This window comes from Trichogramma pretiosum, unplaced genomic scaffold, assembly GCF_000599845.2.
Source record: "Trichogramma pretiosum strain Unisexual culture from Peru unplaced genomic scaffold, Tpre_2.0 scaffold4, whole genome shotgun sequence".
In the NCBI taxonomy this organism is placed as follows: domain Eukaryota; kingdom Metazoa; phylum Arthropoda; class Insecta; order Hymenoptera; family Trichogrammatidae; genus Trichogramma; species Trichogramma pretiosum.
Genome location: NW_019641688.1, coordinates 1,910,608 through 1,931,759, shown reverse-complemented (window position 1 = coordinate 1,931,759; position 21,152 = coordinate 1,910,608). Strand labels below are relative to the sequence as shown.

Here is a 21,152-nt window from a genome sequence, read left to right as displayed (position 1 = left end):
TTGCAGTCCGCCGCGCGAGAGCAGCCGAGTCTCCTGTACGAGAAAGAGCGAGAGAGAGAAAGACTTGCGTAATGAACAAGCCGCATTGCTCGCGCCAACCATACGAGACCCGGAATCATTTTAATGCTATCGCAGTGTAAGAGAGAGATAGAGTAATTTGCGAGCCAATATATGTGTATAGTTGCAGCATGTGCAGCAGAGTGGCCACATGCACGACGCTCCGTGCTCATAAGTAATCGAAAACGCGCGCGGCTCGCGGTTTATAGCTCGCGAGCATGAGCTTTAATCTGTATCCAGCAGATATACTCGCGCGGCTGCATCCGTCTTTCTCTTCTTTCTTCTCTATATCTTATCTTTGCGAAATTCCAACTTATAATCAACGAAAAAAATTTAAATATGCTGGATTCATCATTATGTGATTACTGCGGGAGGAATGTAACGAAAAAAACTTGTATTTTATTTTATTTTATTTTTTTTGAAAAATGCAAAATAAACATTTATTTGAAACTTTTGTCTATAGTTTATATACACACATGCAGGTCGTCGAACGCAGAGCTAGCTCCGGCACACACACAGGCACGTACCGACGACGGCTGCAATATCTATTGGGCTGCAGGCGCGACGACGCATCACAGTGATCCGGCTCGCGCCCCGCCGCAAAACACATTTTATAATACTCGAAAATTCGTCGCAGCCTTTATACGTATTTATTTCTACCTGTACATCCTAGCAGCTGTGCAATTCACCTACGCCGGCCCGATTCGTCGACGCGTCCACATGAGTTAGTTATTTCATTAGCTTCGTACGATATTTATATATAAAATATGTAAGATTATGTATATTATCATTATTTACAGAGGTATGATAATAGACATCAAGCTCGGTACGATATATAAAATTTCAAAATACAAATGTAACATGTGTAAGAGATAGGATTTGAGACAATTGGTTTACAAGCTATTAAAAAGTTGTTGGTATAAAAAATACATGGATGTATATGAATAAAATAAGTAAACACAAACAGCGGGAGATACAACTTTGTGATGAACGTGACTAAGTAAGCGTATAGCGGTGCGTTTCTAATTGTATATCCATCAGCGCGCACCGTCGAAACGAAATTACACACTCTTCTTGAAAGGAGAAGTGAGCCAAATTAATTCGTAACACTATTCGCTGGACTCTCGCATTCTAATCTCGGCAATAAAGAGCGAACATAATTAATAACGTCGAGGGCGCTGCTGCTCTACTACTACTACTCGACTGATTCGATTCACCAGATGCACGCATTAAGTATTATAATATAATTGGTAAAGGCTCGTTAACGCGCTCGAGGCACGCGAAACTCATATTTAGAGGTACGTATCGCGGGCTTACAAAATTAATAATCGTTATTATTAAAAAAAAGAGACTCGAGAAAACACGTGGGAGGAGAGGTGGGAGGCAACTACGCGCGCACTCGCACCAACAAAATTCAATATAATACGATAATACATTTAAAAAAAAAGTATCTAACCTTTAATTATATCGTAATATAGCCAGTGCGTATATAGCTGCAGCTTTTACGTGTGCGTCGATTATCATATCGTGGTATACGTTTATAAACCGTGTGCAGAAATCGGATGCACTGCACGATCGGCACGGTCTGCAGCGACTGTGCGCTTCAAAATACTGCAAAATGATAGTCGAATACGAAACAAATACAATAATAATTGAAAAAAAATCAAAATCGAGCAATAATTGAAAAGAACGATATGTAAGCGGGGCTCGCTGAGCGGAGGGGAGGATTAGAATCGTTCAAGGCTGTTGCGGCTCGACCGGAACGAGCAGAGCTATCTTGTCGGGATCGATCTGGCCGCTGTGGTGGTAGCTCTGGTAGCGGTGAGCCGTCTGGTGCTGGTGCTGCTGGCGCTGGGCTGGCTCCTCCTCGATCGATTGGTAGCGGCTCGCGGGCCGCAGTACTGCACGCGCGGGCTGTTGCTCGCTCGCCTCTCCGCGCTGCTGCGCCTGGATCTTGCGGAAGTAGTCGGCGTCGACGAGGAACGTCAGCTCCTGCGTCTGCTCATCGAGCTTGGCTGGGAAACCACGGAGGAGATTCGGGTCGATCTCGAAAATTTGTTGCTGCTGGTGCTTGATGGGCTGAGCTTGGTGCTGATGCTGATGATGATGATGCTGCTGTTGGGCTACTGCCGCAGCCTTTTGTTGCTGCTTCAGTCGCTTCTCTTGGAGAGCGGATTCGCGAAGTGCCTCGGCTGCCTTTGGCAGGTACTCCTGAGAACAAAGGACGAAGGATGGAATATTAAAAAATTGGCTCGAGCAACAACTGAATAATTGTCAAGCGGTGAAAGCGTAACGTCGTTGTCGAACGCGCGCAATTACTCGTTTTGGCGTTTCGATTTATCTCATCTGGAAATCTTATTAAGAATCGCGCTCTACCTAGCTGTGCCGCAGTAGCTCAAACTGTCTTTTTAATGGTGCGCCAAATTAGTCGCGATTAAGAGGCTGTTTGAATAATTCCTCTCTCGTACAGTCATGCGCGGCAGCTTGTCGTGCTACTCTGCAAGGCAAGTGTTAATAAATCAGATGCTCAATCCAAACGGGTAATAGTACGCGCAGTACACGATCGTATACGTCATACACGGCTGTCGGGCGCGATAAACATACCTCAGGCGCTGGCAGTGGCACCTTGTTCGGCAGCAAGTACTGCACCACTGGCGCGTTATCGGGGTCGAGCTTTTTCGCGTCGTGCTGGGCTTTTGCGGCCTGTTTGGCCTCCTGTTGGGCTTTGGCACGGGCCGCCTTGTGAGCGTTGTACAGGGCCAGGGCCTGTGCGTTGGCGATCGCCTGAGCCTGGGCCTGGGCACGAGCCTGATTCTTCTCGAAGTTCAGTGCGTAGCGGTGGGCCTCCTCCTGAGCTCGCAGATGAGCCTGCTGCTGAGCCTGTAGCTTAAGAATGGCATCGGCGTGGGCTTTGTACTCGGCGGCCTCGTGGGCCCTCCTGTGTTCGGCTACCAGGGCCGTGGCTTGGGCCTTAAGATGGGCTTTGTAGGCGCCTTCCGGGTCCTTGGGCTGTACCTGCATACAAACAAACGAGAGATCGAATCGGTGCTGGATTAGACATTAGCTCTAAAGAAAAAGTAGCTATTTTCAATGTGTCTCAATAAATCATGCCGATCGATCGGTCGACCGATCGGCGCAGTGTCCGGCTCGTGCATAGTGACGAACGCGGGATGAAAGTTGGATTGCTCCGAGTCGCAATATATACGCGGGGCTGCTCTCTCGCTCACGTTATATTAGGTATTTCATAACGTGTTGCAGGCGCGGGGACCGCCTCTTTTGCTCGAGTCTCGCCAGCGGATCACATAAATATCTGTAACGATCTTTGCTGCAGCGGCTCTCAGGGTCCGGAGCAGCAGCAACAAGCGTCTTTTTTTATTATATGGTGATTTCGTATATAGGTGTTCGGATCTAAACTATCGGCCAGTACTATATTATACTACTTGTGCGGAGCTGATGAAAAAAAATTAAAAAAAAAAAAAAAAGAAAAAAGGAACGAACCGTAGTCCGCGCGCTCGAGCCGTATACGCGATCGAAAAGCCATAATACCATAACTCTAGGCTAGTTGGTGCAGGGTCGACGAACCCCACGTACAGAGCAGCGGCTCCGATACTTTATATGTATATGCCTAGAAATTCATATACAGCGGACTACACGCGCCACACAACGGCAGCAGCACTTTTACATGCATGCATGTGGTGCGCACAGAGCTCCGCTGTACTATATAGATCGACTGCGCGCTATCCGCTATGTGCGCTCTCGCGCTCGCGCTATATACATAATAGTCGAGTCTCTCAGTTGCGTAAATAAATAGATATGCGCGCCGCAGTCGCGCGTGTGAATATAAGAGAAAGCCAATCGATGACTTTGTACGTTGTAATGCACCGCCGAGCCGCCACCACCACCACGACCACCGCCGCCGCCTCATGCAGCAACGCCGGCGGCTTATTATTCCTTTTTTCCACGACATTCTTTTCGATATCGATCTCCATTATCATTCCGAGAATCGATTCACCCGCAACGCCGCATATATAGTAAGTCGCATGCACACTACTCGCTGCTACTGCTGCTACCGGATATTTTCGCCGGGCTTAGCACGAGAGATCGGCGTATATTATATATACGTAGCACATAGAGTTGTGCAACATGCAGCCGTGGCGCGAGCTGCTACTACTATAGCCAGCTATTTATAACTGCTCTCCTTTTTTCGACATAATTACATGTCCCGAGGTGAGTATAGGATACGCTTTGAAGGAAAAAAAAATAGAAGGAGAGCGAAGAAAAAAAAACGTAACGAGTTGGCAGGCAAGGATCGTGGGTGCTTTGTGTCGATCGCGACAAAGACAATGTATACGTATGCTTGCATGCGTGCAGTAGTAGTGGTGGTGGTGGTGGCAGCTATAGAGTATCGTGCTGTGTGCCACGCGATGAGATTTTTTGCCCAATGCATTGCCCCGCAACGAGGGAATATCGAAAAATTGTGGAAAAGTCGGAGCGCAAAAATTGCGCCACCTAATTCTTCCACGCGACGACGTCGGACAGTAGTAGCGAGAGCTGAAGAAAAAAAAACCTATATATACACGATTAATTTTACTTACTTACTGCTGCTGCGCCTTATAGACAAAGCCCGCGTATTATCGAACAGCGAGTCAACGAGCAACGAATACGTATTTATACATCTGTAATTGCGAGCGCCAAGTGTCTCGATTGCTGCTGCTGGTACATAGATAGAAGCGAGAGAGATAATTGTAACAATTTTCGATTCATAATAGCGTTACCGATTAGTATAACAAATGAATCACAGAGCTGCTGCTGCGGGACCGTTGCGCGCACAAAAAGTCTACACCATAACGTAATCGCTTTTCATAAAATATATTTTCTCGCGGAGAAAAATATGCGAGTATAGAAATTATTATATATACGAGTATTATTGTGTATTCGTGTGTCTGCAGCAGCGGCGGCGCGTGTGTTTGGTTACATGTACCAGTGCGGTACAGCGAAAAACAAACATATTGCCCAAGCATCAAAACGTGCATACGCACGGAGTCGGTTCGTAAAAAGCAGTTAATAATTAATATGAGAAAACGAGTCTATTTGCTGAGTTGTGTTCTACGTGAGCGCGCTCGAATATCTATATATATTTATACAGTCGAGCACAACAAGGCGGCGGCACGGGTGCATAATATGCTGCAACGCAACGGAATATTTCGAGCCCCGCGCGCGTATACGTACACACAGACACACAAAGTTGAATTCTATCGTAAATAACTCGGTGTCAGAAATTTCGTTAAACAAATTGACGACTTGCTCCGACCGCTCCGATAGACATATATACGTGCGCGCATATAGATATACACAAATTTTACACGTGCATACGTCGGAACAGAAGAAACTTAATCAATAAAAGCCCATTCGCTTTTTCGTGATAGAGACAGAGAGAGAAAGAGAGAGACGGAGAATAAAATGCGACTATGGCTCGCGCTTTTACGTACTTGTGCTGTTGGCGCGCGTGTGCACGTATTATAGCCACACGATTTTCCGCTATTATGTTTAAATTTATCGAGTATGCACACTACAAGAGTATCCGCGCGCGAAACCCAAGCGGTAGCGACGTTATTAATTATCGTACGCTATGGCTTTTTTAACGCACGATTTAACGATCGTCGCCGATCGCGCGAGAGCCACAACACTTGTAATATACTATCTGCTACTACTACTACTATCGAGCGCGAGAGAGTCTGTACATAAACGCATTTATATTATACGTACGTGTATGCGTGTGCGGCTCGTGAATTTTTTGCGACTCTATAATTTGTACAACTGCACACGGCGAACGATAAGCTATTAAGCCTAAGACACAGCCCGAACGCGCGCGTAGTATAGTTGTTATTTTTTATCGCGCGCACGAGCTAGCCCTGGTGTGCTGCTGCATGCATGGCACGCTGTACACACGTACACACACACACACAGCACAATCAATGAGAGACGACAACGAATGTGGGTTAAGACGCCGCCGAGGACATTACTCTTGTTATATTATACAGAGCCCCGCGAAGAACAAATAGTTGAGCTATAAATTTTATTGCGCGACCGGTGAAAATAGCGCGCGTACAGTAAGAGAGGGAGGACGAGAGAGTATGTTGAAGGCGCAGCAGCAGCAGCAGCTGATAAAAGCTGTCGAGTGCTCAGCTCCGCAAATTATTATCCCAAGTTTATCCTCGCGAGGAAAGCGTTGTTGTTCTGAGTCGAGAGGTATCTCCTGGAATAGGTCGCGTTTCGGCTGCATGCAGTACTCAATGCAGTGTTATGACGCATCGCATCACGCCAACAGCAGCGGCCACTTTCCCTCGCGTTCGCTGCAGCACTCGTGCCGGGAACATTTTCGTCAAACTAGTTTACGATCGCGCTGTGCTCTCGCACTCTGCACGCGAGTCGAGAGCGATTGTCTGTCCGACACTCGCAAACATCTACCCTTCCTATATATATCGTATATTCCATATACTGTACCATGCTGCATTATAGCGCGCGGCTTGGGATGATTTGTCGTGCTTACGTAAGTAACGTATAAGACGCGGAGAGTCGGACTAAATTTTAGCGGGATTCGAAGCAATTTGGAAAACACAGGCCAGCAGCAGCTCGTGGTGCTCTTTTGTCAAAATGACAATGACGAAAGTCGAAAGCGAGAGCGGCATTGCACAACGCCGCTGGCATACATCGGTTGTAAGCTGGACAGCAGCGACCGGAGTCACGGATTTATGCCTGCCGCCCACGCGCCGATCCTCGAGTGCAGTCCTCGGTCTCTTATTGTCAATTCTGCATCGTATCTGTCGTCATCGTCGTACAGTAAATTTGGGGGGTATAACTCACGCGCTCCTGGCGTCCGGCCTCGCTCACTTGCTCGCCCTGCTTGATCTGCTCCAAAGCGCTCTGCTGTCGGTGCTTCTCGTTCGCCACCCGTATCTGCTCGAGGGCGTCATCCTGGTGCTTGTAGTGCGCCGCCTGGGCGATCTTGTGGAAGGCCAGGGCCTGCTGCTCGGCGCTCTGCTGGGCTCGGACGATCGACTCGGGGCTCTGCTGTTGATGCTGCACCTGCTGCTCGTCCTCGTAGCCGTACTGAATGGGGATCGACTGGTGGTAGCGCAGACTCTGCGGCTGGGGTCGAACCACTTGCTGAACCTCGTCAGGATGCTGGATCGTAATGGGCTCGGGCGTCACCTGGACATGCTGGTGGACCTGTGCCTGCGGTTGCTGCTGTCGGTGGTGGCTCACGACCACCTGTTGCTGCTGATGTTGATGCTGCTGTGCGGCGGCTGCGGCTGCTGCTGCTGCGGCTGCCTGGTGATGCTGAATCTGATGGTGGTGATGTTGAGGCTGGGCTCTGGCTGGGATCTGCACTTCCTCGACTGGGTAATAGAGTTGCTGCTGGTGCTGCTGGGGTTGGGGCTGGTACTGGTGCTGTTGGACCAACGCCTGGGCAGGCACACGTCGTGGTGCCGTTGTCTCCACATGGTACTGCTCAACGTCGAGTGGTATCGCCTGCAGCAAATTATTACGTTGTGTTATATTAACGATTAAATTTTTCTCATCGTGCTTCGCATACCGTTAGAATCATTTTTTTAAATCTCATTTCTTCGTAATCGTTTCATTAAACATAATATACTTAATGACATTTCTACAATGATATAATGATCATGACTTAATTTTGCTTCTTTCACAGCCTTGCGTACAGTAATTCAAATTCAAATAAGGGCGAAAAGAAAACTGACGTTTATATCTGCGCTGTATAACTTATACTTCGGCCATATACTTGCCTGACGAGGCGCGAGACGCGCTCTTCGATAAAATGCAGGACAAAACACCACGTGACAAACAATATAACGGAGAGGTAATGCATGCCACGCACGACGTAAACAACAAAATGAACACAACTCTCTGTAGCCTGCACTGTGTTCTTCGATAATTTTATCAAGGAGAGGTTATAATTGTTAGTGAAATTCCAAAAAGAGAAAAATGGAATTCAGTAATATACTAAATTGTGCTCTCAGGTAATATTTAGTTTTTATAAATGAAATTATAAAAATTTTGTAGCAAAATACTTCATCAAATTGGATGTATTTCAGAGTGTATTGATCTGGGGGGAAGGACATTCGCGTAAGACAGATGAAATTATCCAGTCGCTTAAATGCATTTGCGCCGAATAGATTGCAACTTTCGTAATAAATTCTTATGCTTACGCATGCAGCATAGCGCGGAAACGGCTGTGCCAGACGTTTTACGTGTTACTTAGCGCGCGGTTCGCGCGGAGCAACTACTCACGTACGAGAAGTGAAATTGTAATAATTTCGAAAAACTACACCTATAAGCAACAACTTAAGCTCTAGCGCGCGCGACAGTTTGAAAAAATGAGCAAAAGGCAAATGAGCCGAGATATAGTCGAGGCAACGCGAGTAATCAAGCGACGAATGGCCGATTTAACGCGCTCGCTCTTATTAAGACGGACAAAAAAAGCAGGAGAGAGAGAGAGACCAAAGCAGGTAGACTATCGTACGTCGGAGAAGTTGTGCTAGTTATTGCGTACACTGCACCGAGTGTCATACGGGCTCATTTTTTTATTTATTTTTTTATTTTTATTCCATCGCACTGGGCGTCGTAATGGAGTTTTTTTTTAAAACGTGGAAACATATTACGTTATACATAATGGTTACAGATTGAATTACCTGTTTGTGCTGGACCGGCTGCTTTTCGATGAGCTTGACCAACTCCTGCTCGAGGAGTGCGCCTATCCTGACGCGCTGTATCGGCTGGTTCTGGTAGTGACGTTCAGGCTGCTGGTGCAGGTGGGTACGTTGATGCTGCTGCCTACCGGCGATCTGGTGCTGCGGCTCCGGTTGCTCCACCAAGTACTGCTGCAGCAGGGCCAAATACTCCGGTCCAACCTGTGAATAAAAAAAAAAACGAAAGAATAAAATTAATACTCGATGCAGGAAATGATCAATCGATCGGCTAGTGGCATATTACAAGCGAGAGAAAGATTCGCACGCGCAGCAGCAGCACCTGCGCGTGCAGCATACGCAACGGAAAAAGCTCGACTCTATAATATATAATATGTAATTTCAGGCTAATTTCGTCATCGGCTATGATTGATCGGGGCTTAGGACGTCGCTCTTTTGCTTTTGCATTTTCCTCACACACAGGTAGCGGTTATCCAGGCCGTGGCTGCGCTGTTTTTTCTCTCTTTTTTTTTCAATTTAGCAAACGCCGCGTGTACACGCCATATAAATACACACACGCGAACGCGACCGTAATATTAATCATCGTTCGAGCCAGCCTATACCTGCCTGAGCGCTCGAGAGCTGCCGTTTAAATGTGAAACGATTTAATAAAAGCTCTGCGCGCATAGAGGTAGAGAGGCAAGAGATCATCGGGCGGCCGGTAATACGTGTAGCTGATAAAAATGCTGTTTTATCAAATTCTGTCGATCGTGAGATTTGCGCCCGAGTCGGAAAAATGATTTTTTGCCCCGATCGATCGTTTATATACATACAACACAGCGCCGCGAGTATACATATATACGAGTATACGGTAGAGGCCAACTCGATCACATCGCAGCGCAGCTCCACAATACGAAATAAATTATGATAATCGGCGCTATGATTAATACCGATTTACGCCAAAGCCATTAACGAACTACTGCTCGGCCGTCGATCAGCAGCAGCTAGCTATATACACACACAGCATCGATGCATGTTTCTCTGTTGCACACATGCTGCTCGCGCGATACACCGTTAAAAACATTCCCATCGCGTCTCGATACGCGAGAAGAAACAAACGAAGGAACAACGATCTCGAGAAAGAGAGAGACCTGCCATTACAATAAATATAAAGGAAACAAACAATGTAGCTGATAGGTATTTATAGTTATATAGGTGCACATAACAATATCAGCGTAGCTACGAGTGACTTTTCATCGCGAGGTAGCATCGAGTCGAGTTTTCCTTTTTTTTCTATTTCGTATTTACGTCGCTGCACCGTTGCCTAGCGCAATTCGAGCAGCCTATAATAGCCATGTATACATACACACACATACAGTCGTATGTATATAGATCAGCGCGTGTATGTGCGGCGCGAAAGTCGCTCGTTTTACCGGTCAGAATGCGAGTATAAGAGAGATCACTGCAGCAGCAGCGGCAGCGCGTCCAAGTCGCGGGATTACGCAAGCGGCCGAGAGCGAGCGCGGGGCCCGATGCGGCAGTGTGCATGCATGGGCAGCAGCACGGAGCTCGTCGAGCGTGCAGAGACGACGAGCCGATCGAGCAGCAGTGGCAGCGGCAGCTCGAGTTCCTCCCGCGGGCGTAATTCTGCCGCGTGCTCCGTGCTGCTGGCTGCTAGAGTGAGAGTGAGAGTTTTGCGCCGCGCGCTGCAGCACACGCTTAGAACAAGTGTCAGGCCTGGGAGAGAGAGAGAGAGAGAGAGAGAGAGAGAGAAAGATTAAAGTGCATTCCTCTCGCGATCAGCAGCGCAGCATCAGCGGCAATAGTCCCTGCACGCACATAGCGTTGCAGGCAACAGCGCACAAACAAACGCGTAAATAACACAGCAAGGAGATGGCAGGCAACTATAATATGCACGTGTTTTGTGCGTTCGTGTACTTTCGATGATACTCTCTCAGGAACTCCGAACTCTTGTTTACGCGCGTATCGACTCGCGATATACGTATGTATCGCGAGATGCGCTCATAATTCACGCGCGCGAGATCGCTGCGCGCTTATGTATACACAACACTTTCTCGTAGCGATAGTTCGATCGTGCGATTTTTATTGGGCCGATTGCTGCAGCGCGGGACTTTTTCATTCGAAAATTTGCGCCAGCTAGTAGCCACCAATTTTGCGCGCGCGGGGCACCAAAACCTCATTATAATTCTTGTGCAATGCATACGCGGCCGCGCGCGTAATTAACGAAAAAGCTGCGAATAAATTTTCCAACTTCTTTCGCTTTGGAATAAAACTCACTTTTCAACTAATTAAACGTACTTATAGAGCCATATACTCGGCAATTGCTTTGCATCTTTGGCTCGCCCAGCTCATTCGGGCGACTTTTTGGATCACACGCTCGTGTGCGTATACAGGCTTGTTGGCATTTCGATTCAACGTTGACCGTAACATTTTTTCTTTCATTTTTGCGGAATAATAGGTGGTTGCACGCGTGAATTGCGATTATGTATGTTCGCGCTCGGTGTTGACTACAGATGCAAGCGCGGCGCGTTTTGGAAGATTTCACGAGGAACAACGACGCGCATGGTCTCTCGTCGTCGTCGTCGTCGTCGTCGCAGCTCGACTTGCACAACTGCGAGCGATTTTCTAAACAATGTTTACACGCTACTTTTAATAAATAAGCTCGGCTGCTCGCGCCATACGATCGTTGCCAGATTGTGTAATGCGCGGCGGCAGCACGCTGCTGGCAGCTAATGCGCTATTATAGCCGCGTGCACGCGCGCATCAACTCTCGTTGCGCCGCCAGTACAGAGAAGATCGTCTCCAGCGAGCGTGAAATTCGTACATATTATATTTTCAAATGGTAACGAGATAACGCGGCGCAAAATTTAATGCACTTTTTCACGCGATGATTTTGTTTTTTAACGAGCCTGTGTGTACGTATAATATATAGGTGTCTCCCTAATTGCTCTAGAGAGCTTACTGGTTAAGGCATTTTTTACTTGCGTTAATAGCAAAATTGCACAGCGATCCGAGTCTCACTCGCTCATCGAAAATTTACAATTGCAGGTGAGTAAACGCACAGGGAAAAAAGTTGAAAAAACCCAAGATTTTACGCGAGAAGCATTACGCGAAGGAGGAGGAGGAGGAGGAGTAGGAGTACAGGAGGCGCGCAGGCTTTCTATATACGCGGCCATGCATGCTCGGCAGGCATTATAATAGGAAATGGACATTATGCAACTGATGAAGGTATTTTAATGGAGGAAGTTGTGCGATGCGATGCGCGGCAAGAAATGAGCAAGCGCGTCGAGCTTAATACCAGATTTCGAATGCGCGACGATGGCTCGCTCGCGCGGCCCACCGCACTTATACACATACACACACTTACGGGTAGGCAGTTTTTTTTAATTAACCATCCTACGAAATGTCTGTATACAGCTATACAGTACGCGCGTGTGCTTGTGCGTCTACCTGGGTATTATTTCTTTTTTTTTCTCTCCTTTTTTTTCATTTTTACACATCGCCTTTCTCTATCAGCCGCACAAATCTCATTTTCACTTTCTATATATTATATGCGTGCATATGTATGTGTGTGTGTCCGCGTATTACGCGCGCGCACTGACTTGTCGCTCTACACAGCAGTGGCGGGAGAGGTTTGGATAAGTGGGTAAAAAAAGCAGCAGAAGGAAAATGATGATTCGGAGCCGCGTACGTCAAAAGAAAAGTATGACGTGACAATGGGCCGTTGTTCAGATAGTATTGTCTTGCTGATACTTGGAAAATAGTACACTAGCTGCAGTACGCACACATGCACACCGCAGGCAAGCTCTACAGACTATAACGCGTATACGTATGCACTTGTGTGTGAACGTAAAAACGCGCGCGTGCCGCGATTTTTCGCCTTAGTTTTTTTCTTCTTCTTTTCGAAATACGCGGCGGCGATTTTGCCGAAGCGCGTACATACCGAACGTACATACACACTCACACACACGTATAGCAGCTATAAGCTATGCAGTAGTATAGCGGAAATTCACGCGCGCGCTCAGCTAGCGAGAAGCCTTATATATATATTATGAAACTGGCGGAAAATGAGTCTGCATAACTAATGAGATTCTTTCGCGGATGCATGTGCCGCGGACTATATAGCGTGTGCGCGAGGAAAAGTTACGCATTACCGTAAAGGCAAAACGATATTTAAATATATACATCTATATGTGTATCGAAGCCACACACACACACAAAGTACTCTACCACATATATATAGGCTATATATGTACATTATGCATGTAGGATAATTTCGTACGCTTAACTGGCAAAAATATCGTTTAGAAAGTCGAGTCGCGCAGCGATGTTTATACCCGCGTATAAAATATTTGTGTCTAACGTTATTTTTATTCGTCGTGCGCGCAGAGAGCTAGGCTGCGCTCGGTGCAAGCCGCGGAGACGGCGACGTCGATAAGTCGAGCGGGAAAAAAGAAAATCGGACTAGCTCGGCTCGAGATCTGCTCATGCAGAAATCTCTCGAGCTATATAATATTATTATGCTATGTAGGTACGAGAATTCTAGACAGCAGCGAGACGATAATTCTTTTTACACGCGATCCGTACATTAATAATTACCTGCAGACGCTGCGCGCAGCGAACAACGTCTCTCGTCGCGTATAAGTATTATGCGTTAACTCTCGTTACCCCGGAATACACGTGCAGCTTATATATACTACTATCTTATATGCTATCCTATCCGCGCGAGCGATTCCCACTTGTTAACGCGTGTTGTATGGTAGTAGCACTGCCGCAGCGCATTATGTACTTCGCATGCCACGCACGTCTCTCTTTTCTTTCTCTATCACTCGCGGCTCGTTTGGAGCGCAGTGCAGCATAGGCGAATTATACGACCTCGCATAATAGAGCTTAGCCAATTCTTAGCTAAGGACGAGTCATCCTATATTACTGTGCGCTGCTACCGTTGCAGAGTCGCGGATTCGACACACTATATTATGGCAAAGGCCGAAAAAAAATCAGGCCAACTACTGCAGCAGCAGCAGCTGCAGCGTTAAAGATATGTGTGCTGCTGCTGCTATATGCTTAGCGCTGCGTGTATACGTACCTACTATACGTACACGCATGGGAATGTAAATCGCGCGAATTAATTCTAAACTCGCGCGCGGGCTCTCTCTCTCTCTCTCTCGAATTGCAAAATCGGACAGTAGTATTATACAGTGGCTGAAATATAATAACACACACGTAGGCGGCGTGCGAGAGCCCAGCAGCACATGTATAGTTGTGATATACGCGAGATATGAGACTCAATAATTCATCAAGGCCGCCGCCGCGATTATAATGGGATACGGCAGCTGATAAAAGCTGCGGCCGCGGCCTCAACATCCTGCTCCCGGACTCTTCGAGCCTCGACCACTGCTGCTGCTGTTACTGCTGCTGAGGCCATGAATACAATAACTATATACCATGTATATAAAATATAATAATAATAAATATAATAATATAATATATAATGTATAACGCGTGTAATAAATGCCGGCCTAGAACATATACAATATCCATGGCCCACTACTACAATTGCTTATGCTCCTGACCGGTCCAGGCTCTACTCAGTCATATTGAGCATGACCGTAATTTTATCGCTAGCTACAGCAGCAGGACAATGCGTGAGAAAAGCTCGCGATACGATACGTGCCACGGCCCATAGTATATGAAATAATAATCAATTAGAGTATAGCTATATATCGCGTATCGCTCATGCTCACGCGGTCCCAGCTGACTACGTGTAAAATGAATGAAAAAAAAAACGCATTGACTCGAGCGTCGCGCGCGCTTACAGAATGATACGTACAATGTATATAGCATGTACGTGTGGGAGCTGCCACGAGCTTTTGGAAAAACGCGCAGCTACATATGTATGCCACACGCAGACAGGCTCGCGCGAGCTGGCGAATTTTTCCACGAGCGAGTCCCGCGTGGATTGGCAAATTTTTGCTTTGTTCCGCGCGAGAAATCTCCGAAACTTTCGAAAGTTGCACCTATACCTGTATCCACCAAGGCACTGCGCACGCATGTGCGTGTTTGGTCCGGGTGTGTACGTGTGTGGGTATACCCGGACGCGGATAGCTCTGCAGGGTGTGCATGTGCGCCTGCCTATATATCGACAAAGTGAAAATTAGAAAAAGGAGATAAGCGCGAAAAGGTCGCGCGGCTCGAATCGCTATACGGGGCCTGAACGCGCGCACAATATACCGCGGCGGGTGCCGAGTTTTTTTGTCGACACGTCTCGGAGCCGTTGTGTGTGTTTATATTGAAAAGCTGACGCAATTCTATGCGCTGCATGTGTGTGTATGTGTGCAAGAGATAATGCACTTGCGCGTACATAGCATGCATAGTATATTTAGGTACGAAGGTGACTAAATATCTATTCCGCGCGCAGCCGGCACACACCGGCCGTTATACGCTACAAAGTCTATTGTTGAGTAATTTCACTTCTTTGGCGAGATTCTTGAGCTCGATAGGGACTTATATTGCCGTGTGTACGTACAAGAGCGTTGGTGGTAGCCGGCATTACATTAGCTCGAGCGAGCCGTACGTGTCTGTGTGTAAGTGTGCCTTGGTGTACTTCAAAGGCCGTTCGCGGCCTCGCATGCAGCAGTCTAGTCTCGCGCTTGATCGTGGCGGCCGCAATGAATAGGGTGCTATAAAGCGCCTGCTGCCACTGCACTGCTGCTGCTGCTGCTGCTGCTGCTGCACTTTGTCTATATAGTATGCGTTCGAGCCATACACAGGCCTATTTGTGCCGATGTAATACTGGTTAACCTTGATCAAGTACTCCACGGGGCCTACCGCTGCTGCTACCGATACACCTAAACGTGTACTACATATCTACACGCGGATACATGGCGTGTTCGAAATCGCTCGGCTACCCGAGACGCGCGGCGGCCGATACCTATATGCACACACACATAAGAGAGCTAAAAGAGAGCCTTTTATATACAGCACCCAATAACTTGTGATATGCTATGTAAGTACACGGTGTGTGTGCCGTGTGGCATGCGTTACGCGCTTGGCCAATTTTCGCATCGATTCGCATATACTATGCTGGTGCACGCGTTTCAAGGTTTAGCGCACCACGACCATTCGAGCGTAACTTTATGGTGTACGCCCGCGCGGGCGCGAGCTTTCGATGCTATATGTTGTGCTGCGCTGCGATTGCCTAATAATAATGCCATGTATTTACCGATCCTTCGTGACTTTTTTCCTGTGCATATGTATAAACCCCTTTTTCCTGGCACAGAACGATCCGCTTTTAACTAGAAAAGCACCGCCACGAGATAATTATTATAATAATAGAAAGTCGTCGCAGTCGTCGTCTCGTGCATATACAACTGCAAAGCAGGAGATCGCATAACGCGCCATGCCACGAGCGCGCGCTCAAATAATATAATCGTAACGCCACAGAAATCATTTCGAATTACATGATTATGTTCTTTCTCTTATAGTATACCCTCCGTCCGCTGCATAGTGCAGTGCGGTAAGACACTCGGATATACATGCTTTCGAGCTTGCCGTTTCCTCTGTGCACAAATACTCACTACTATACACATCCTGCCTAGCGGCTACATGCATCGCAGCAAGTGTTGCATATATATACGCGTGTCCGGCCAATACCGCGATTTTCAAGCATAACTGTCGCTTACATACTGTATAATAGTATACTTATTGTGGCTTACCTCGGGCGCGTCGTCACCGTGGCGAATGACGTACTGCCCATGATGTTGGGGCGAAGCGCCGTACACAGCCGTCGCGGCTATCGGCGACCTCTTGGCCTTGTCGTCCTTGCTCGGGGTGTCTTCAACGGCGGCGGCAGCTTTCTCGAGCTTGTCGCTGCTGCCACTGACGTCGCTTAACGCGAGGCTAAGCTTGTCAGCAGCGGCGACGGCATCTTCGTTGACGGGTTCTCCCAGGACTGCCGCACTCAGCAGACCTGCCAACACACAAAGGAGACGCATCCTTAACGATTTATTTATATATTATTACACAGACAGACATCGCGAGCTAGCCATTTATCTAGGCGAAAGTACTGTGCTTGTAAGATATGTATACGCTGTAGGATCGCTGTACAGCTGTGGCGTGTTAAGTTATACATGTATTATAAGGTATAAGGATCGAGAGCCTCGCGCTCGAGGATCGCTGCTGCTGCTGCTGCTGCGAATAGCTCACGTGTGTGCCGCACACGGGGAATCGTTACGTCGTTCTCTTTCTCTTCAAAGTGCATTTGCGAGTATATAGATAGCGCGAGAGAGTCTGGCTGCGAGACACAGATGTACGTAACTTGTGTGCTACACTCGCGTACACATACATACACACGAGAGGTACAAGAGAGCCGATACCAAGAGATACTCGTCGTTACGTATACATTCTCACGTTCGAGCAACTTGATCGTCCTCCTCTCGCTTTTACGACTCTATATATCGCATCGCTCGCGGATCAGACTCCGCAATAGTCGTCGTCGTCTTGGCAACATGGAGCTGGAGCCGAATCCGCGCGCGATATATAGTCGCAATTCACAGCCTAGTGTTATAGGTATACGACTCGAGTTTGTAACTATCTACGGGGCGATAATCGATATTGTCTTGTTCGGCCCAATCCTTAGCATATAATACGATATTACGCCGTATAATGTGATCGATAAGTCCGATAGGCCGCGAGCTATAACCATATGTAAGAACTCTCATCGGCGCGGTCAACGCTTTGGCCACCGAGCTGGCAGTGCGGATGTCTTATAATACGAGAGCACGCTGCACATGATGCATATTGGCTATAGTAGTTGTGCGGTTCGTAGTCGCGTGCGCGAGAGTCATACTCGGCTCTGTGCGCTCGGGAGAGACCCGATCCTTGCGCGCACAGCCTTTACAAGACTTTCTAATGTCGAATTGTTTATAACTATATATGTCGCGCGTGTACGGTAAAACGCAATTGTGTATGCGCTTCTATACAACAGATGTATTGTACATTGACGCGTCGACGCTCGAGACTAATTCATAGTACTCCGTGGTCCAGCTGCGAAAGACGACGATACTTATAAAATTGCCACCGAGCGAATCGCGATCGGTAATACGTTGTACACGCGAAGAAATCGCGATCTATGATCGCTACGACGATCGAAGCTAGCAACGATGTTGCACACACGATTTTATACTACGCATATACGATCCATAGCCTACCTAGCTAGCCTGTACGCTCGAAAATGGTGATGCCTGAAACTCGTAAATCTGGTGTAACATAGGCGGGGTACACCACGCGCACGCACGTATATGTATCTCTAGCAGATTTTTTGCGCAGAAAATTTTAGAACGTCGCTCTGCTCGGCTCGTCGAGCCGCTGCTGCTCTCTCGGATGTCTGTATGTGCGTATAGTAGTAGCCAGTTGTAGTTCGTTGTTGCGCTAATACGGCCACGAAATCGTTAAAAAGTTGGCGTTTCGTAGTTGGAGTGCGAGAGAGGAGGAAAAAAATCGCAGGTGTGTATGCGTGTACGTGTGTGTGTGCAAGCGAACCTATATAGTTTACGCGCACAGTAGCGAAACCCCACAAGCGTCTCCGATAATGACGAGCTGATTTATTAGCGACGTTGTCCCGTCGCTTTAATTACTTTTAATACGCGAGTCGATTGCCGATATCGATTTATTATTATACGAGGTGAGGCGGTGCCTCGCGCGATAGTCACGCATCGATCGCCAAGGCTACCTCTGCGATCGATGCACTTTTTTTCTGTCTTCAACCCCCCGTGCAGTAGAAAATATTATTCGGAAAAGGCTAAAAGCGCAGCATTTATCTGTGTATATAGTAAGTGAACCACATATTAATCGGCGTGGATTCGCTCGAGCACACGAGAGACATTAATCGATTTATATCCTTCCCTCGTACGCGCACGCAATTGCCCAAGGATTAGAGATAAATCATTTGTCGAACTGGATCGCCGCTAAAGGCAGGCATAATTATTTCATTAAGTCATATAGTTATAGCAGCTGCTGCTGCTGCAAATTGATTGATTATTACGACTCGAACTTTTATAAGACGTGTTTATGTATCCTATCCCAATATGCTCTCTGGCATTAAAACAACAAAGATTTCTAATTCGTCGCGCGATCGGCAGGCTGCTAATCACGATAAGTCGACGACTGACCAAATTGCCCGGCCGACCAATTAATAAAGTATAATTTTTTTACATCACGAGATAATATGCAAAAACGGAGCTTGTAGCCACTGGCCGGTAGTAGCCGTAGTACATGCGCTGATATGATAGACGTATATTTTTCACGGTGTTCAGTGCTGCGGTAGCGCAGGATGTCGTTCGATCGTTTTGCCCATACATAATCGCACACACACATATATACATAAACCGATCGTGTAACCGCGAAACCACGGCCGATTCGACGGGCCGAAATCAAGTGGGCAGGAGCTCGCGCGCGTGATAAGCCGCAAGCTATGTGTGTGTGTATACGCTATGTACTTTCTTCCGCGCGCGGGCTGCAAAATTTTGCTCTATTCAAGTTCATTAACGCCCGTATGCACGCGTGTGCATGCGCAGCTTACATTATGTGTATATGTAACGCGCCTGCCCACAACTCGCGCGAGTCCGAACTTCGCGCGTGCACACACGTGTAATGCATACCGACGCAACCGCGTATGTATATATATATACGGCCCGATATAGCGCATGCATATAGCAGTATAATGCATAAATCGCCGGGGGGAAATTAAAAGCATATGCGCCGAGTGCTGCTGCAACTGCAACTACTGCTGCTGCGCTGATTTGCGCCGCACGAGAGAGAAAGAGAGAGAAGTGCAGCAGCGGCAGCAGAGAACTGCACGTTTCCGGGATTTCACCGGACTCTCGAGGCGACTTCCATATGCATGTATTATTGGCGGCTACTACAGGTACAATTATGTTTCCGATATTGTCGATGATTTATAGGCGCGAGCTATATAACCGATTTTTATATACGCCGCATGGCACCTCGGCTAGGCGATCGGTATAACGCGCATCGGACGTCGTCGTGCACGAATGCACCAATCAAATAGTGGCGTAGTACGCGAATTCTTGTACACGCAATGTAAGGACTCAACAGGTGTCTAGTTCTGATGGATCATCCACGCGACAGTCCACGGACCGATCAAAAAGTAATCCCGTGCAAGCAAAGAGAGTCTCGCGAGCGCGACAGGCGTGAATAATGCCCATAATCTGCTCCGTGAAATGGCACTAACGAGCGTGCAGCATAGCCGCGCAGAAAAAAAAGTCTCGACTCGCAACAAAACATTGTAAGGTACTTAGCGAGACTCGAAGCGAAGCGTGACGAATCGCCAGAACATACACGCTAAATAATTCAATCATTCTTGGATTAACGCGAGGGTCAACAAAAAAAAAAACAACGTAAAGATTAGAGACGAAAGTGAAATGAAATAGAAAAAAAGCTGAAGACGAGCATCGAACGCGAGTACGCGGTTAATTATTTGCACGAAAGTGTTTGTAAAATTAGACGCGGAAGCATGTATGTATGTGCATGCGGCGCACATAGTCGAGAGCGAAATCGGGGCCCCGGCGAAAACGAGAGGAGAGTATACGTGTATATAGATATACGTATAATATACGGCGATGAGTTTACTCGGGCACATGCACGTATCGTATACGTATCCTATATGTAGAGTCTCGGAGCCAGAAGAGAGCCCGGCGTAACTTTGTGCGTCATTTTATGATTATTCGAAGAAATCGTTACGACGAAGCGCGTAATACCTTTCGCGCGTAAATTGCACTTTCGGACGAGCTATAATGTAGCAGCTTTAGCTAGCTAGCTAACATAGCGGTAAGCTGCAATTGAGAGTCGCCCGTGTGCAGTGCACTCGCTCTCATGCGGCACTCTCGCTCTCTATAATATACTATTACACACATAACGTGTGCTCCGAGTATGTGCGTGTGTATGTGTGATACGGGCTGTATAGATTCGAGACAGAAATATAGGAAAAAGAGCGTAAAGAAGTAATGTACCTGCGAAGACGAATACGCGCCACATGATGGATCGGTTGTGTTATTTCTGCGATCGGTTGCTCTCGTGCCCTTTGTCAAACTCCTGTCGTCCTTTCGTCTCTCTGTTCAGCTAAGAGCCGTGTAGCTGAGCGGGTCCTCGATCGCAGCACACAGGACCCCGGCTCGAACTACAACACTACTCTGTACGGGGAATCGGCACTTTATCAAAAACCAAATCGCGCACCAGGAGCTGTATATATGCGTGAAAAACCAATAGATAGACGAAGAGAATAAAAGAGGTAGAGATACAGAGATAGAGAGAAACGAGAAAGAGAAAAAAAAGAGAGATAAAGATAGA

The 21,152-nt window shown here is 47.3% G+C and overlaps 1 protein-coding gene across 1 annotated transcript; it reads right to left on the bottom strand.

Moving 5' to 3' along the window:
* Nucleotides 1-567: 567 nt before the first annotated feature.
* Nucleotides 568-20,885, bottom strand: LOC106656010 (chromatin modification-related protein eaf-1-like). Its single transcript, XM_023461592.1, has 6 exons — nucleotides 20,816-20,885; nucleotides 16,502-16,755; nucleotides 8,772-8,990; nucleotides 6,922-7,590; nucleotides 2,662-3,072; nucleotides 568-2,268 (listed from the first exon to the last, which is right to left on the bottom strand). The coding sequence occupies exons 1-6, from the start codon at nucleotides 20,838-20,840 to the stop codon at nucleotides 1,795-1,797; spliced, it is 2,052 nt and encodes a 683-aa protein (XP_023317360.1). The 5' UTR covers nucleotides 20,841-20,885; the 3' UTR covers nucleotides 568-1,794.
* Nucleotides 20,886-21,152: the final 267 nt, after the last annotated feature.

Bases quoted from the DNA above. Each gene is read 5' to 3' on its own strand.
- LOC106656010 (XM_023461592.1), bottom strand. From the start codon at position 20,840: ATGTGGCGCGTATTCGTCTTCGCAG. The intron at 8,991-16,501 runs GTAAGCCACAAT...TTTTATTCACAG, and splicing joins ACGGTGACGACGCGCCCGAG to GTTGGACCGGAGTATTTGGC. The intron at 3,073-6,921 runs GTGAGTTATACC...GTTTGTATGCAG, and splicing joins AGGCCGGACGCCAGGAGCGC to GTACAGCCCAAGGACCCGGA.